We start from the raw sequence: 17,779 nt of genomic DNA, 5'->3' as shown, positions 1-17,779 counted from the left end.
GCGTCACCATGATCCTAGCAAGTACCTGGCACCTAGTGGATGCTGATAAATGTCTGTTGTTTATATAAATGAATAAGCAGGTGAAAGAATGGACTTTAAAGGAGAGAGAGAGAGACCCAACCCTTCTAGTGACCCAGCTGGGCCCAGCCTTCCAACATCCTCACCATGGCATCAGTCATGTGCTCGAGCCATCTTGGATGTGCCAGCCCAGTCGAGTCCCCAGATGACTGCAGCCCCAGCCAGCACCGTGTGGAGCAGAACAGCCGCTCCACTGAGCCCAACCAACTCACGCAATCATGAGAGATGACACAATGGTATACTGAAACAATGCCTCTTCTGGGGCCAAAGTCCTTGCTGTCTCTTCCTTTGATCTCTTACTTCTCCCCGCTACCCTCTTAACTCCTCCACTGCCCAAGAAATATTCACCTCTGGGGACATCTGATTCCACCTAGGCCTCATGGGATGTGCGAGGCAGGGCAGAGTAAGCTCTGGGGAGTGAGACAGATCTAGGATAGTTCTAGAAGACTTCTGAAGGCTTTGAGAAAGTGAGATGATGAGCAGTCATCCGTATAATCTGAGGTCCAGATCAATTCAGTTCCCATGTGCTAAGACTATGCTCTGTGCCAAGTGGCGCTGGGAGCTGGAGGTGCAGAGAGGGGTGAGACCCAGCCGTCTGCTCCCCAGGGGCCCAGAAGCCAGTGGGAGAGACAGACGTGTAAATCAACACCTGCCGTGGGGTTTGGTCAACATACCACAAAAATGTACTCAACAGCAAACGGAAGAGACCCTGGCTTCAAGGCGCCAGGTAGAGATGTTTCCGCCCCCTCACCCTGGCTGAAAAGCAGCCTGACTATAAGGAGAGCACAAAACAGAAACACAAACTCTCTTCTTCAAAGAAACCAGGAGACACCTGTGACCCCAAACCGCAGCACGCAAGCACAAAGAGCAGATGGAGGGGTGGTAAATGATTTAACAGAGCCCAGGAAAGACAAACCTAAGTGCCTGCTGTTCCATGGCAGGGTGGGGTGGGAGGCTTGGAGATGGGGAAGATGCAATGAACTGGCCTTACAGAACCACAAGGGGGCTCCAAATTAGGGGACCCAGATACCGCAGATGGCGAGGCAGGAGCCTGAAAACAGGTGGGTTGTTTGGAAGTCTGTATAAGGAGCAGTTAGACCCCCTGGTCCTCTCCCCTGCGCTATGCAGCCTGGCAACAACCCTTCCCTAACACACGGGCAGGGAAACCCAACTGGAGAGCTCTGGACCCAAGGACACCAGCCGCAGAGCAGGTGTGGGTGAGGCTCCAGACTGATTATTGGAGATGTGGCAGTTTTGATTACTCTTAGCAGATAATCACTCCCTCCATCCTCTACCTCTGGAGGAGGAGCGTACTTCCCCACTCCACTGATGTTGCCTTGGCCATGTGACTTGCTTTTGGCCAGTGGGATATTAGCATATGCCTCACAAGGAGAGATTTGATGTGCTTGCCCCATGTTCTCTTGTGCTGACAAACGGACAGGCCCTGGCAAGCCTGCTGGTTCTAAGAGTATAAAAGAAATAGGGAGCAGGGGTGTCCAGATGGCCTGCAGACCTGCAGCTCAAAGCAGATCAGCCTGGCTGAGCCCAGCCTACATCAGCCAATCCCTGCTGACCTGAAGGTGTGTAGTGAAATAAATGCTTATTGCTGTGTACCACAGAAATTTTTGCGGTTATTTGTTACACAGTAGTAGCTGACTGATATGGGAGGATTCAGTGAAAGTCTGAAGGCTTAACAGGGTGATCCCAGCTCCCTTCCCTCACCCAATTTAGGAATGCAAGCACCCAGGCATACATTCATCCCAGACAGGAAGCTGTGGATGGGATCTGACCACCCCAGTGAAAAGTCTTACAGATGCTGACAGCTGGTGGCATCTGGATGTTCTTGACAAAACGTTCAGCTGTTCCTACAGAGGTGTTCACTATTTAGCAAGCCCTGTTCACTATTTTACATAGAGCTTCCAGTCCAATTTTTTTTTTTTTTTTTTTGCGTTATGTGGGCCTCTCACTGTTGTGGCCTCTCCCGTTGCGGAGCACAGGCTCCGGACGTGCAGGCTCAGCGGCCATGGCTCACGGGGCCAGCCGCTCCGCGGCATGTGGGATCTTCCCGGACCGGGGCACGAACCCGTGTCCCCTGCATCGGCAGGTGGACTCTCAATCACTGCGCTACCAGGGAAGCCCTCCAGTCCAATTTTTAATGCTTTATTCTGCAAGATGAATGGATAACCAAAGATGACTGTTTAATTGAGGAAAGTTCTAACATGAAAGAGATCCAATGAAACAAATAGAAAAAAAGGAACTAGCAAGAAATAGAGATAATGCAGTGATCAGAAGAAAACTTTAAAGAAACCATCACTGCTCTCCTTAGAGAGAAAAGGAAACATATTATATCCACAAATAAATACAGAATACCATAACAAATGAATAATCAGGAAACAGAGAAGAGCTCTTAGAAATTAAAAATATGTTGATTAAATTTTTTTAAAAATAGAGATGCTGGAAAATAAAATAGAGTAAAAAAAAAAAAACACCTCTCAGAAGATAGAATAAGACGGTAAAAGTAAACAATAAGAAAATTAGGGCTTCCCTGGAGGCACAGTGGTTGAGAGTCCACCTGCCGATGCAGGGGACACGGGTTCGTGCCCCGGTCCGGGAAGATCCCACATGCCGCGGAGCGGCTGGGCCCGTGAGCCATGGCCGCTGAGCCTGCGCATCCGGAGCCTGTGCTCTGCAACGGGAGAGACCACAACAGTGAGAGGCCCGCATACTGCCAAAAAAAAAAAAAGAAAATTAAAGGATTACAAAAATGGGCAGAAGACCTAAATAGACCTTTCTCCAAAGAAGATATACAGATGGCCAACAAACACATGGAAGGATGCTCAACATCAACATCACTAATCATTAGAGAAATGCAAATCAAAACCACAGTGAGGTATCACCTCACACCAGTCAGAATGGCCATCATCAAAAAAATCTACAAACAATAAATGCTGGAGAGGGTGTGGAGAAAAGGCAACCCTCTTGCACTGTTCGTGGGAATGTAACTTGATACAGCCACTATGGAGAACAGTATGGAGGTTCCTTAAAAAACTAAAAATAGAACTACCATATGACCCAGCAATCCCACTACTGGGCATATACCCTGAGAAAACCATAATTCGAAAAGAGTCACGTACCACAGTGGAACATGGAAGCAACCTAAGTGTCCATCGACAGATGAATGGATAGAGAAGATGTGGCACATATACACAATGGAATATTACTCAGCCATGAAAAGACACGAAATTGAGTTATTTGTAGTGATGTGGATGGACCAAGAGTCTGTCATACAGAGTGAAGTAAGTCAGAAAGAGAAAAACAAATACCGTATGCTAACAGGTATATATGGAATCTAAAAAAAAAAAAATTGTTCTGATGAACCTAGGGGCAGGACAGGAATAAAGACGCAGCCGTAGAGAATGGACTTGAGGACACGGGGAGGGGGAAGGGTAAGCTGGGACGAAGTGAGAGAGTAGCTTTGATATATATACTACCAAATGTAAAACAGATAGCTAGTGGGAAGCAGCCGCACAGCACAGGGAGATCAGCTCGGTGCTTTGTGACCACCTAGAGGGGTGGGATAGGGAGGGTGGGAGGGAGACGCAAGAGGGAAGGGATTTGGGGATATATGTATACATATAGCTGATTCACTTTGTTATACAGCAGAAATTAACACAACATAGTAAAGCAATTATACTCCAATAAAGATGTTAAAAAAATAAAATTATACAAAAAAACCCACAACAACCCAGATAACCAACAAGGACCTACTGTACAGCACAGGGAACTATATATATATATATAACTGAATCACTTTGCTGTACACCTGAAACTAATACAACATTGTAAATTAATTGTATTTAATAAAAATTAAAAAATAATCAAAGGATTAATCTAGGAGGCCAGTAGTAAAATAACAAAAGTTCCAGAAGGAAATAATAAAAAATCTTCCCTAGAACTGAAGAACACAACTCTTCAGATTAAAGTAGTTTGCTGCATGCCCCAAACACTTGCTGTTGGGGGGGACATGACCCAAGTGTTATAAAATTTCAGAAATTTAGGGATAAAACAAAGACCCTAGAGGCTTCCAGAATAATGAAAAAAGCTACCTAAAGTTACACACAAAATATTGAAAATAAGAATAGGGCTGGAAGCTAGAGACATGAACAGATGCCTTCTACCATCTGAGTCAAAGTCTAGATCCTCAACCTAGAATTCTAAACCCAGAAGGGCTATCAACAAGTGTGAGAGGAGAATTAACAATTTTCAAACCTGCATCCTTTCTCAGGAAGTTACTGGAGGGTGTAGGCCAACACAATAAGGGAGTAAACCATTGAAGAGGAAAGTGTGGGATTCCAGAAACAGGACAGAACATAGGAAGAAGATGAAGGGAATCACTGATCTGATGGTGGAGAAAGAATCCCAGGGTGTCAGCTGTGCACAGGCCTGGGGGACAGCTGGGGCAGAGAGGAGGAGTTTAGGAGTCTCCAAGAAAAAATTATCACTGAGATTAGACCCTGGAAATTCCACTGTGCGGTTTTTATGAAGCTACAGGAGTGTATGGAAATAGTTAGTCCAAGAAAACTAAAATTTTTTAAAAAAAAAACCTTGAGCAAATGAAAAAATGAGACAATTATTAACTCCTGGCTGAACAGGAAATAATATTTACACTGCATTAATAATGGAAACACTGAATATGCATTTAATGGAAAATACGTTATGTTTAGAGGATAGGGAAAAGGGACCAGAGTGTGCAAGAAATCTAAATTCTTCATTTTCTTTAATATGAAGTCAGTAGATAATAGGTAAAGTTGGGGATTCAAGTGGTAGAAAAATAAACTGGCTATTTAACAAGATGGAGATAAATACAAGGAGAAATAGCTAAGAGGGTGGAACTGCCTCTGGGATAGAGGATGGGTCAGGGCCACGGGAGAACTCCTATTTTTTGCTGTTATAAGTCGTTTTTAGCACTATTGGTTTTTAAAATTTACTTGCAAACAGTACTTTGATAAAAACATATTAAAAATAATTGCGTTACAGATGAAAAGGAAGCCCAGAGGAGGGAGCGTCAGTGAATGAAAAGGCTTCAGAGAGGGCTCCCCTGAGCAGCTGTTGCCCTAAACCTGTTGAAGGATGAAGAGAGGGCCAGGGAACAAACAGCCTGTGCAAAGGGCCTGGGGCATGTGTGTTCAGCCCGAAGGCCATGGCTCTTAGAAAGAGAGGAAGGGTGAGTGGGAAGAGAAGCAGGCAGAGGCAGCCTACATGGGCACCCAGCCACGGTAGGCATTGCAGATTTTGTTCTACAGCAACAGGTGGCCCTAGGATGGTCTCAAGGAGCAAGCAACTGGCGTGATTTGTTTTTAACAGGCTCTTTCTCCTTGCTGAGGAGGGGGTGAGGGCAGAAGCAGGGGGACCAACAAGAGGTGATGGTGGTTTGGCCCAGAAGGGAAGCTCCGGGGATGGAGAGCAGTGGACAGGTTAGAAAGATGAGAGTTCGAAGTAAAAGCAATAAGGCTTGGTGCGGGGAGTGGTGGGGACAAGCTGACAGGCATTTCCTTCATTTGACCTTCACGTGAAATTTTGGGGCTGGGTGGGCAAGGGAGCACATTATACTGAAGAAGGTGTGCAGAGGAGTTTTTCAAAGTTATGCTGCCTGACTGAAGCAGATCTGGGGCTCAAACTCACCTGCCTAGTCTGCTAGCCCATCTCTCCCGACTGCAGGAGGTGTCCCTGGGAAGGGCTGCTGGGTAAAGAGGTTAACTGATTCTAATTCCCAGCAATCCTATGCAGTAGGTCTTGAAGAAGAGGGACTGAGGCTCAGAGAGGTTAAGTCACATATCCAAGGTCACACAGCCAGTAAGTGGCAAAGCTGAGATTCAACCCCAACAGGAGACAGCCGGGGCTGATGAACCAGAGGACGCCCTTAATAGGGACTCCAGTGACGAAGCCGCAGGGGCTGGGCTGGGAAGGCGTTTTGGCTCATCTTAGTTGAGAGGACAGACCTCAGCATTGGTAGCTGATTCCCCCACCCTGCCCTGTGGCCGGCTCTGGCCTGGGCATTGTGGAGGAGAAGGAGGCAGAAGAGGCTCTGTCCTGGCTCTCAGGGAGGGAGAAGCCTAGGCCCCAGCTCCTGGAAAACCGCCTGTCCGACGGCAGAGGCACAGTCATTGGTCTTGGGGAGCCTTCCAGTCTGAGGGTGGAGACATGGCCCTAGTTTTAAGGAGCCCAGGGTCTGATGGGGGAGACATAACATTATTCTGTCTTGGGGAGGCAGGCCTGGCAGCCCCTCCAGGACACCAGGGACAGACTGAGGTGCCAGGTCCAGGCCTGAGGTTAGAGGCGCTCAGGCTCCAGGACCTCAATGCCAGGCAGGGCAGGGCCACCTCACGGCTCCCAGACACCCAGTGTCCCAGTTCCCCAGAGCTCACAGCTGTGGAGTTGCACTTTCTCTTTCTGCCCCGCCATCCCCAGGAGGAGGGGCTGATCAGGGGTGCCAGGGTCACTTTTGCTTGGGGAAGGCGCCTGGGTGGGGGTCAGGATCTAACTCAGGTCACAGCTCCCCTAGCCTGGTGCCCAGGAACCCCCGCCACTTCTCCAGCCTCCAGCTGACATTCAGCAGATCAGTCTCCCCTCCTCCCCTACCCTGAAGCTACCCATGCATTCATCCATCCATCCATCCATCTATCCATCCACCCAACCATCCATCCATCCATCCATCCATCCATCCATCCATCCATCCACCCAACCATCCATCCATCCATCCATCCGTATCCATTCATCCATCCACCCATCCTGTTCTCCTCATTGAATGTGCAGAGCCAGGCTGGTGCCAGGCCTGGGGACACGGTGGGGACGCACACAGAGTCTGCCCTTCTGGAGCTCACAACCGAGCACCGAAGACACGGTCCCCTGAGCTGAATCTTGATGAACTTGGATTAGAGGCCATGCGAGGCCAGGGTCGGGGTGGGGGGCTCTGGGAAGTCCAGGGGAGGGGCCCGGCTGGTCCAGGGCAGGGAAGCATCCAGGAGGAGGCCCCCGAAGGAGGACTTCCTCTCACACTTGGGGGTGGGAAAGGGTGAGGAGAGTGGCCGGGCGGAGGGTATCGCCTGTGCAAAGGCCCTGAGGAGGACCAACACTTGCTCACTGGTTCCTGACTGGTGAGCCTTTGAAAAACATAAACCGGGTCACAGAACTCCTCTGCTCACGCCCCACAGGGCTCCCAACACCCTCAGCCTGAGAGGACAAGGCCTACGCGGTCTGGCCTCAGCGGCCTCCCCGCCTCCCTCCGCTCCAGCCACACTGGTCTCCTTCCCGTCCCTCAAACACACACGCTTGTCCTCACCTCAGAGCTGAGTGCCGCCGTCCCACCCCATCTCTCTCACGTCCTCAGAGAGGTCTTCTGAGCTCACCCGTCTAATGAACGAATGAAAGACCAAACAAATGAATGAACCGGTGAGGCTGGGTGTGCCTGGAGCACAGGTAGGTGACGGAAATCAGCAGAGGAGACTTGGGCAGGTGGCAAGGCAGGGAGGGTGTAAAGCCTGGTGGGCTGCAAGGGGTGGGCTTTATTCTGAGCTGCTGAGAAGCCACAGGAGGGCCTTGGGCGGGGGAGGGACAGAGCCGTGGACACTGCCCCCCTCACTCCCAGGAGCTGCCTCAGAGCCCACCCACTCCTCATGAACTCGAACAGACAGATCACTGGCGCCTGGAGGGAGGGCCTTGCTGGGGGGTGGGGGGGCTCCAGGCGGAAGCGGTGTCCCCGCTCCCCTGCCTTTGTCCTACTGTGCACTGCAGCAGCCAGAGCGCCACCTCTGCAAGAGCAAGGCTCTCCGAGGGCCTATAACACCCAGCCCTGGGCACCTAGGGCCAAAGTCAGTCCAGCCCTGGTCCTGAGGAATGGCCCAGCATGGAAAGGGGCCTGGCACATAGTAGGTGCTCAATAAACACTCCTTTCCTTCTTCTCTCCCTTCCTGGCTGTTATCCCCCATTGCCTTCTCAAACTGGGTCAGGCCGCTCAGGTGGGCAAGGTGCTTAAGAGCACGCCTTTGGCAAGAAGCCATCCAGCCTCTCCACTCACTAGCTGTGTGATCTGAGTAAACTGCTTGCCCTCTCTGAGCCCCAGCTTCCTCATCTGGAAACCGGATACGCTAACACTGCTCACCATAGGCGGGGTGGTGGCCATGAAGCTGGGTGATGTATGTGAAGCAGCCCGCCTCGGAGGAGGGCATCAGAAAAACAGCAGTCATTACTCGCTGATCCTTACACACTTATGATGCTCTTATCCAAAGAGGAACTTAGGAGTGATCTAGTCCCATCTCCCCATGATCCAGATGAGGAAACTGAGGCCCAGAGAGGGGACAGCTTACCCATGGTCACATGGCTGGTTGGCACAAGCTGGGGTACGGTGTCCAGGGGCAGCCAGGCCTGTGCTCAGGCTCCAGACAGAGATCTTAGGGGTCTCTGTCCAGGGGGATCCAGGGGCCAAGTCTGGCTCACCGCCTGTTTCTGTACAGCCTGCTGGCTAGGGCTGTTTTCTACAAACCAGAACTCCGATAAAGCAAAACGTTACCCCTCCAAAAAAAAAAAAAAAAAAAGAATTCCACCCTCGTCAGTAGTAGATCTGTATTAACAACAACAACAGAAAAGTCCTCGATTATTTATCATTACATTTGAAATTTTGTCACTGTACAAAGAGTGGAAATTTGTGTTCTCCTGTATACTGGCTTTGATGTTGCCTCTTGGCCCCCAAAGCCTGAAATAGTTCTTCTTTACCTTGTCCTTCTATCCCTCACCCTGCCCGGGGCTCTCCAGACTCAACCAGTCTCAGGGCTGATAACCCCCACCCGGCCTTCCTCCGCGGCTGGGGAACCCGGACCGTAGGACTGTGTACTCCCCACCCAGTGCTCGCCCCGTGCTCCCAGCCCTCCTTGCGGCACTGGCCTTGGAACCCAGCTGTCACCCTGGGGGACGTGTGCACGGTGGCCTGGGCGGCGTCCCACCACTGGCTCTCGGACCCCAGCTGCCCTGAGTACCACGCTCTCCTTTCCAACCCCTTTCCGGGGGAGCCAAGGCCAGCGTGGGTGGCTGAAATCTCCCCGGTAACAGGATCTGCGACCCCTTCCAGCCTCCTCCCCTAACCTGCCGCCCCTCCTCCCTCACCCGCACCTGCGCTCCGGCCCCTCCTCCCGGCCCCTCCTCCGGGCTCCTCCTGCACCCCACTCCTGCTCCCTCCTTCCCTGGCTCTCCATGTCACCATCTGTGGCACAATCCTTCTCTGTCACTCTCCCTGCCACCCCCTCCTTCTCCTCCCTCCTTCCCCGCTTTCTCTCCCTGCATCTCTTTCTGCATCCCTCCCTCTCGCCCCTTCTCTCGCTCTTTCCTCTTTCTCTTCTCCTGTCACGCATTTCTCATCACTCCCCCTCATTCTGGCTTTCCACCCACTGCCGTCTTCTCTGTCTCTCCCTCTCTCTCTACCTCCGACCGACCCCCCTTTCCCCTCTCTTTCTATTGGTTTTTTATGGTCCCCTGTTCCCCATTTCTCTTCTTTTTCTTGGGAGGCTTCTCCCTCCTCCCCCACCCCAGGCTCCTGCTTGCAGACCCCCCATCTGTGCCCCTACCCCCCCCACCACCCAAGACGTGTCCTGGAGATGGGAGGTGACGCACTAGGCGCTGGTGGGAAGTCAGGGCCGGAGACCAGATGGGAGCGGCTCTGTGGGCAGACGTGGCCGCTGCAGGCCTAGGAGGGGGCTCCGTTCGCGAGCCATCTAAAAGTGGGCACAGTGTGGGGAGCCCGGCTAAGGGGTGCTCGGGGGCACTGGGGACTGGGCAGGGAGAGGGGGCAGCAGAATGATAACCGGCTTGGCAGCAAGGAGGGGAGCCCTCACCCCATGGGCAGGTAAGGAGGCTGGGGCCTGGATGGGGTCCCAGAGGGTGGGGTGCTGGAGCTCACCCACCCTCTGCGCAGGATGAACTTGGGAGGCTGGGGCTGGGGACTGGGAGAGGGTGGAAGGTCCAGGGAGGAAGGAGGACATCCTGCGACCTCTTCGTGGACAGCGGGGGGCTGGAGGGTGGGCATTAATCTCAGAATCTCATACCATGATTCCAGAATCTTGGAGTCACGGAACAGCAGAGTGTCGGAGCTGGATAAAACCAGATGCATCATGGCATTTAGCCTCCTTGGCTCAAATGCCAGCTCTCCTGAGCTCCCCCTCTGCGCTGGGCACCGTGCTCAGCACACTCCCATTTAATCTTTACAACAACCCTGGGAGGTGGGTAGGCTTGTCTTCATTTTTATAGGAAAAACTGAGGTCCAGAGATGGGAAGTGAGTTGCCCAAGGTCACACAGCAATTTGGCATCCTCCCTCTGTGGCAGAGCCCAAGCCCCCAGCCTAGGGCTTGTGGGCTTGTGGGGTGTGTTCTTGTGTGTCAGACCCCAGGTCTGAGGTGGGGGGGGGGCACTGAAGATCTGGGTCTCTTCCCTGGGGCCAGGCCCAGGGGAGCAGAGAGAAAGAAGGACGTAGAGTCAGCCAGGAACTACCAGTCTGCGTTGTCCAGGGCTGTCTCAGTCCTTGATGCCTCTCAGCCCGGGGCCTTCAGGGAAGCGCACAGGGCTGGGAGGTAGGGGTGGTTTAGGAACAAACAGAACTGGGCTCACCTTCTGGCCTCGCACTCAGCAGCTGAGTGACCTTGCACAGTTTACTGAACCTCTCTGAACCTCACGTTCCTCCTCTCTAACCCCCCCCCCCCCGCCCTTGGGCTTGGTGAGGCTCTCATGATGTGAGCTCGAGGCCTCTGCCCAGGAGCGCCCTCCTACTTCACTCCTAGTTCTACTTGCTGAACTGCTTGGTCTGTTCACGTTTGCAGATGTCCTGCGTGCTGTGCTGGGTGCTAGGGTTACAGATATAAATAACTCAGGGTCCTGCGCCCAAGAGCCGGCAGTCTAGAGGGGGAGGGGGTGGGAGATAGACAAATGGAGGATGACTGGGGTGTCTGGCATCCCTGAGGGGCTATTCTGAATTGCTGTGGGGCTCAGGGCAACAACTCACCCTCTCTGGACCTCTGTTCCGTCTGGAATGGTCCTCTGAGGAGTCCGCCCCCCGCTTTCAGGCAAGCTTGTGACAAAGATAAACCAGACAAGGAGAAAAAGGCCCTCCTCTCCAAAGGATGAACTAGATCATGCACAGCACCCTAGCTGCTTAAAGAAAAGGTGGCATCTAAATTGCAGGTCTGACTTACCCCAATGGAAAGCTATAATTTCCTTGCTTCTGGTACTCTGGCCCGTTAAACTTTGACAGGGAAGATGGGCCCAGATAAGGGTGGAGGCAGGGAGTCTTCTGGGGGGACCAAAGGCTTGGGGAGGGGCTATTTCATCCTCCTGTACAAAGGCAGGGCCTAGCTGGTACATTGTGTTCCCGCCAGGGCCATGTGTGTTAGCACATGTGCCTGTGGGTACACATGTGTGTGTCTGGGCAGGAGGGGCCGTCCTCAGAGCTCACCCTCAGGCTTCCCCGGGGGCAGCTGTCCCTGCAGCCCGGAAATTAGGTTTGCCTGGCTCACTGCTCCTCTCTTGGGAGTCTGCTGCTCCCCTCCCTCCTCCAGCCCTGGGTTGTGATTTGTCACCTGGCGGGGATGCTATAAAGAGGATGTGCACGCAAGGAGGCGAGGTGGATGGACGGGTGACGTAGGAAGTCTGGACTCTAAGGTCCCAGATTCACAATTCCAGGTCTAAGAAGGGCTGATTCCAGCGTTCTGGAATTCTGACCTCCTCCGATTCAAAGTCTAAAGTCTATGACTCTACAACTCAGTTCTAAGATTCTAAAATTCTATTTTTAGGTCTCTAAGGGTTTAGGGATGTGGGCCTTCAGAGGGGAAAGGGGGGTCGGTCGGAGGTAGACAGAGAGGGAGAGACAGAGAAGACGGCAGTGATCTTAATAGTTCCAGAGCCTGAGGAGCAGTGAGGAGAGCTCTGAATAGGTTGGTGGGAGAACTGGATGCCAGTTAGTTGGCCGGACCAGCTATGACCCTTAGACAAGTGCCTTCTCCAGGCCTGGCCTCAGTCTGCCGGCCTGTGAAATGGAGTGGGCAGGAGATGGTCTTACAAATCCTCTCAGCTTTGTCCCTTCCTAGCTGTGTGACAAGAGTGCATGACCTCAATTTTGTTCCCTGTATGTACTGTGGGGACAACCCTAGTGCCTCCCTCATAGGACCCTATAGGATGCTGCATGTCACTGCTTAGCCTGGAACCTTAGCTCCGTGATGAAGGCCTGGCAGCACTGTTAGGACCCTATGTGCCCACTGTCCAGACTGCCCCTTGCTTAGTGCCTGGGGTGAGGGCAGGTTGAGGGCTCTCATCAGGCTTGGAGGAGCAGGGAGAAGGTGCTCTGAGCCCGGCCAGCCTGGGGAAGCATCAGGAAGAGCCAGGGCCAAGGGGTTCTTTGCCATTCTTGGCATCACCCCGCCTGGTGCTCAGACCCCTTGGAAGTCCCAGGTATTGGGCAGGGGCACCGGGCACGCTCACCCATCCAGAGGCGTTTGCTCTGAGTTGGGGCGCCTCCCCTTTCCAGGAGCTTCGCATGTGAAAAGTGGTGTCCGGACAGGGCAGTGGGGACCATAGGTCTCACTGGAGGCATTTCAGGTCCAGTATTCGGCGGGCAGGAGAACGCTGGAGGAAGGCTCCTCTGAGAGGTTTCCTTCTCCCTTGGGGTTTCTGTAGGGAGAGTCAGGGCAGCCCGCAGCCAAGGGACTGGGGAAGGGCGTGGTCATTTGGAAGGAGGGGAGGAGGTCCCGTCGCAGAGAGGCTCCAGCTTTCAGCCCTGGCCTCTAACTGGGTCTCCGGAGAGCCGGAAAGTCCTGCTGAGGGAGGTTAGCCAGTCCTGGGGCAGGAGGTCTGTCCCAGCAGGGCCTGAATCCCCACTGTCAGCAGTGCGTCCTTCCTCTGCATTAAGATTTGTCCGCCGGGGCTCCTCTGACTCACTCGACGCCGCAAACACTGATGCAGAACTTGCGCTCATGTGAAAGGGACGAGGGAAGCCAGAGCCAAGTACTAGCATCTCCACGCTTGACAGTCAAGTCTAGCAGGGTAGCCAGGAGGAGTCTCAGCTCCTCATAACACACGAGAAGTGTAGTAAGAAGGTGCTCTCAGAGGGAATGGGGACGCTTGTTCCCACTGTGCCACTGGCCAAGCTCTTACTCACGTTTCAAGACCCACTTGAAGTGTCCTCTTCTCGGGGGAGCCCGCCCCACCAGCGCAGGGGGGAGCTGGCTGTTCTCGTCCTTACCCCCAAAGTGTTGTGAATTTCTCCACCATCGGTCAGCCTTTGGGGCAGAAGGGGCCCCAGCCGCCCACCCCCCCAGGTTCACAGCCAATCATCCTTCACAGCCCTGTTCACAGCAGGGCCCTTGTCGCAGTGCAGGGGGATGAGCAGGGCTGAGAGAGTCCTCAAGGGCTTTGATTTCCAGGGGGAAGGGACACCTCTGAGCCTGTGGTTCTTAACTCCATTCAGAATCTGAGGAATCTGATGAAAGCGCTGGGCTCTGCCCAGAAAAAACAAGGATGTATTAACTTTCACCAGAGCTTGGGGGGTTTATGGATCCTCTGAAGTTCATCAAGAGACTTGGGTTCAAGGTTAAGGACCTGTGATATGCAGCAGTGTTTCTCTAGCGTGAGAGCTGAGACCTGTTTGGGGGGTGTCTTAGTCTGTCCAGATTGTTGTAACAGAATACCATAGACTGGGTGGCTTATAAACAACAGAAATTCATTCCTCACCGTTCTGGAGGCTGGGAAGTCCGAGATCAGTGTGCCGGCAGATTCGGTGTCTGGTGAGGACCTGCTTCCTCGTTCATAGGTGGCTGTTTTCTTGCTGTTTCCTTGCATGGCAGAAGGGACATGGGAGCTCTCTGGGGTTAGAAGGGCACTAATCCCATTCATGAGGGCTCTACCCTCGCGACCGAATCACCCCCCCCAAAGGCCCTCCCCTCTAATACCATCACACTGGGGGTTAGGATTTTAACATATCAGTTTGGCGTCGGGGAGGACACATTCAGTCTATCACAGCGGGTGATCCACTTGGTGCTCTGCCAGCAGGTTAATCATACGTAGAAAGGGCAGATTTTGTTTTATGGACCAATATGGCGTCGTCGGGTTGCAATGTAAAACGCACTGGTGTCAAAAACATTTGGAAAATGCTGGTGTGGAGGAAAGGGCTTATGTTGTCATCAGCTTATCGAATGATCCCCTTACTGAACATTTGCGGAGCACTTGCCCTGTGTGCAGGTGAAGGGTCACTGGTGTCCAGGTCAGTGCTGGTCCTGATTTTTGGGGCCAGGCAAGCCGGAGTCCCATGCCACACCCCCGCTATGTGGTACAGCGTGGTCACTTCACCTCTTTGAGACTCAGTTTCCTTATGTGAGAAGTGGGGATACCTTGCCCGCCTCCCTTGCTGGCCTGTGCAGAGTGAATGAGCCGTGACACGTCAAACTCTGGCCAGGTGCCCAGGAAGTCTCCAAGTTCAGTGTGATGGGGGAGGGGCTGAAGAGACAAAGCCGTGCCCTGCCATGACCAAACTGTGTCCTCCCTCCTCCAGGCTAGTAGCTGACTGCTGACCATCCTCTCTTGGCCATGGACACCCCTGGCTATCCTTCACCGTCGCCCACGCCCTCGGAACCCTGGAACGCCTCTTCCGCTTGGCCCCTGGATGCCATCCTCGGAAACGCGTCCACACTGCAGAGTGCGGTAGGGCTGGCTGTCAGTGGCATTCTGATCCCACTGGTCTACCTGGCGGTGTGCGTGGTGGGCCTGCTGGGCAACTCACTGGTCATCTACGTGGTCCTGCGACAGACGGCCAGCCCGTCGGTCACCAACATCTACATCCTCAACCTGGCGCTGGCCGATGAGCTTTTCATGCTGGGGCTGCCCTTCCTGGCCGCGCAGAACGCCCTGTCCTACTGGCCCTTCGGGGCCCTCACATGCCGCCTGGTCATGGCTGTGGACGGCATCAACCAATTCACCAGCATCTTCTGTCTCACTGTCATGAGCGTGGACCGCTACTTGGCGGTAGCGCATCCCACCCGCTCCGCCCGCTGGCGCACGGCGCCCGTGGCCCGCACAGTCAGTGCGGCCGTCTGGGTGGCCTCAGCCGTGGTAGTGCTGCCCGTGGTGGTCTTCTCGGGCGTGCCCCGTGGCATGAGCACCTGCCACATGCAGTGGCCCGAGCCGGCAGCGGCCTGGCGGGCTGGCTTCATCATCTACACGGCCGCACTGGGCTTCTTTGGGCCGCTGCTGGTCATCTGCCTCTGCTACCTGCTCATCGTGGTCAAGGTGCGCTCAGCTGGGCGGCGGGTGTGGGCACCCTCGTGCCAGCGGCGGCGGCATTCTGAGCGCAGGGTCACGCGCATGGTGGTGGCCGTGGTGGCACTCTTTGTCCTCTGCTGGATGCCCTTTTATGTGCTCAACATCATCAACGTGGTGTGCCCGCTGCCCGAGGAACCCGCCTTCTTCGGCCTCTACTTCCTGGTGGTGGCACTGCCCTACGCCAACAGCTGTGCCAACCCCATCCTTTACGGCTTCCTCTCCTACCGCTTCAAGCAGGGCTTCCGCAGGGTCCTGCTGCGGCCCTCCCGCCGTGTGCGCAACCAGGAGCCTCCCCTGGGGCCTCCAGAGAAGACAGAGGAAGAAGAGGATGAAGGAGAAGATGGAGGTGGGGAGGCTGGGCAGGAGGGAGCAGGGGAGCATGAGGGGCCGAAGGAGATGAATGGTCGGGTCAACCTCATCACGCAGCCGGGTCCCAGCGGACAGGAGCAGCTTCCCAGCGGCCCCACCAGAAAGGAGCATCAGTTCCTACCCCAAGAGCCCTCAGCTGCGGAGAAGTCAGGCACCCTGCACATCAGCTATCTGTAAGGGCCTGCGGAGGGCCAGGGTAGCCCAAGGACAGGGCAAAGACTGTGGGTACGCCTAGGGCATGCCACCTGAGGTGCCAGGGGCCCGTGATGGGAAGTTCAGAGGCCTGGGCTCTGATCCCATTGCTGCCGAGACTTGCTGTGTGACCTCAGATCGGTCACTTCCCCTCTCTGGGCCTTGCGTTCTCCTCTGTGACTCAGGGATGGGGGATACGGCCTGGACGAGCTCTATCAGATAAGTCTGGAGGGGCATCACTGCCGGGCTGGGTAGGGTCAGGTTAAGGGGATAGGTACCGACTGGTTTTCCCCTTCCGAAACAGAGCATCCTCAATCTTGGCCCTCAGAGGGATAAACCAAGGCCTGGATTTCCCGGGCTCAGAGTCAGGTTCACAAAAGAGGGAGTGGGGGCCCACATTCACAGGGAGTGGTACTGCATCCCCAAATAGGATAAAGCCTTACCTGGTAGGGAGAAGGGGTGTGAGATTGCCCAGGCCCCCGTCAGCTCTCCCCGTCTTGCTGCAAGGCTGTGGGCCAGCTCTTCTCCTCTCTGGGCCTCAGGCCTCACCTGCTAAACAACCCAATAACCTCCAGGCCCCCTTGGCCCAGACAGTCAATGCCAGGACTCCTGTATTCCCAGACAAGAGGGGAAGACGTGATTTTCCAGGAAGCTAACTGAGTCGAGCTTCAGGGTCCCTGACTGCTCGGGACCTTCTGAGGCCCTGAGTCTAATTTCGTACTTGTAATTTTGTACCCCTTTTCTTAAAGAGGGACCCCATATTGCATAAGCTTAGGCCACCCAAAGGCTAGCTCAGGCCCCGTTGGGGGCAGCTAATCAATCCTCAAAGCAGCTCACTTTGTGTCCTGTGGCTGGAGGGGGTCTCAGGGTCTTTGAGGGCTCAGGAACCTCCTCATAGGAGAAATCCTCCCTGCTTCTCCCCCGTCGGCGACTAAAGCAGGGACCTGGCCCAGGCAGACTGGAACGGAAAGGCGGAGTGTCTAAACAGAGCTGGGAGGAGAAGGAAGAAGAAGAGGAGGGAGAGGAAGGGGGAAGAGAAAGGCGAAGGAGGAGGAGGTGGAGGACAGGTCTGCTCCATGACCTTGGGGCCGACCTTGGCCCCTCTGGGCTGAGCTCAGTTGCAGCGTCAACGAAACATGGTTGCCGGTGCCTGGCCTGATGAAACTCAAGGAAAGGATGCCATCAGGGTGGAGAAGCACATGCTCTGAAAGGTACAGGCTCAGCCCCCTTGAGGGCCTGCAGTGCTGGTAAGAAGGGTTAGGCCTTGGTGGAAGTCTGGGGGCAGAGCTGAGAAGCAAGGCCTGGCTCCCCGGAGAGGTTGGGAGGAGTGGGGCAGCACTGCAGGCTGGGGATCAGACCTCCCGGTCCTCTACATGCCCCGGGGCAGCACGTCGGAAAGGCCCAAGGAAGACAAGACTAGAGGAGGCTGGAGAGAGGCCACAGGGAGAGGCCACTGTCCAAGGCTGGGCCTGGGGCTGGCCTGGACTCCCTCCCAGAGATGACCCCTTAGAGCCACAGCGAGACTGGTCCCGGGGACGGTGGTACCTCCAGTTAAATCTCCCAGCCCCCTACCCCGCAGAGGGTAGGGGGTCCTCAGGGAAAGCATGGGAACCACAAGTTGGGAGGCCTAGATCTTCAACTCACCTTCAGATCCTGTGTAGCCTTGAGCTCTCTGGGCCTCAGTTTCCCATCATAAAGTGGAAGTGCTTGTCCCAGCTTGCCTGCCTCCTGGGATTTGGGAAGAAAAGGAGTCGTTTGGGGTAAAGTGCCGCGCACACTGCAATGGCTGGGGCT

General features: G+C 54.3%; 1 protein-coding gene across 1 annotated transcript; it reads left to right on the top strand.

The window, feature by feature from the left end:
* The first annotated feature begins 14,663 nt into the window (after positions 1-14,663).
* On the top strand, positions 14,664-16,025 carry SSTR3 (somatostatin receptor 3). The gene has a single exon (XM_029206223.1). It carries the CDS (start codon positions 14,693-14,695, stop codon positions 15,968-15,970), a length of 1,278 nt encoding a protein of 425 aa, XP_029062056.1. The 5' UTR covers positions 14,664-14,692; the 3' UTR covers positions 15,971-16,025.
* Positions 16,026-17,779: the final 1,754 nt, after the last annotated feature.

The sequence above is a fragment of the Monodon monoceros genome, unplaced genomic scaffold, assembly GCF_005190385.1.
Source record: "Monodon monoceros isolate NGI ecotype Baffin Bay Population unplaced genomic scaffold, NGI_Narwhal_1 Super_Scaffold_6, whole genome shotgun sequence".
Lineage (NCBI taxonomy): Eukaryota > Metazoa > Chordata > Mammalia > Artiodactyla > Monodontidae > Monodon > Monodon monoceros.
The sequence above is the reverse complement of the archived record's forward strand: the minus strand, read 5'-3'. Positions and strand labels throughout refer to the sequence as shown.

What these genes read in the sequence shown, in the direction of transcription:
- SSTR3 (XM_029206223.1), top strand. Translation starts at nt 14,693, where the DNA reads ATGGACACCCCTGGCTATCCTTCACCGTCGCCCACGCCCTCGGAACCC.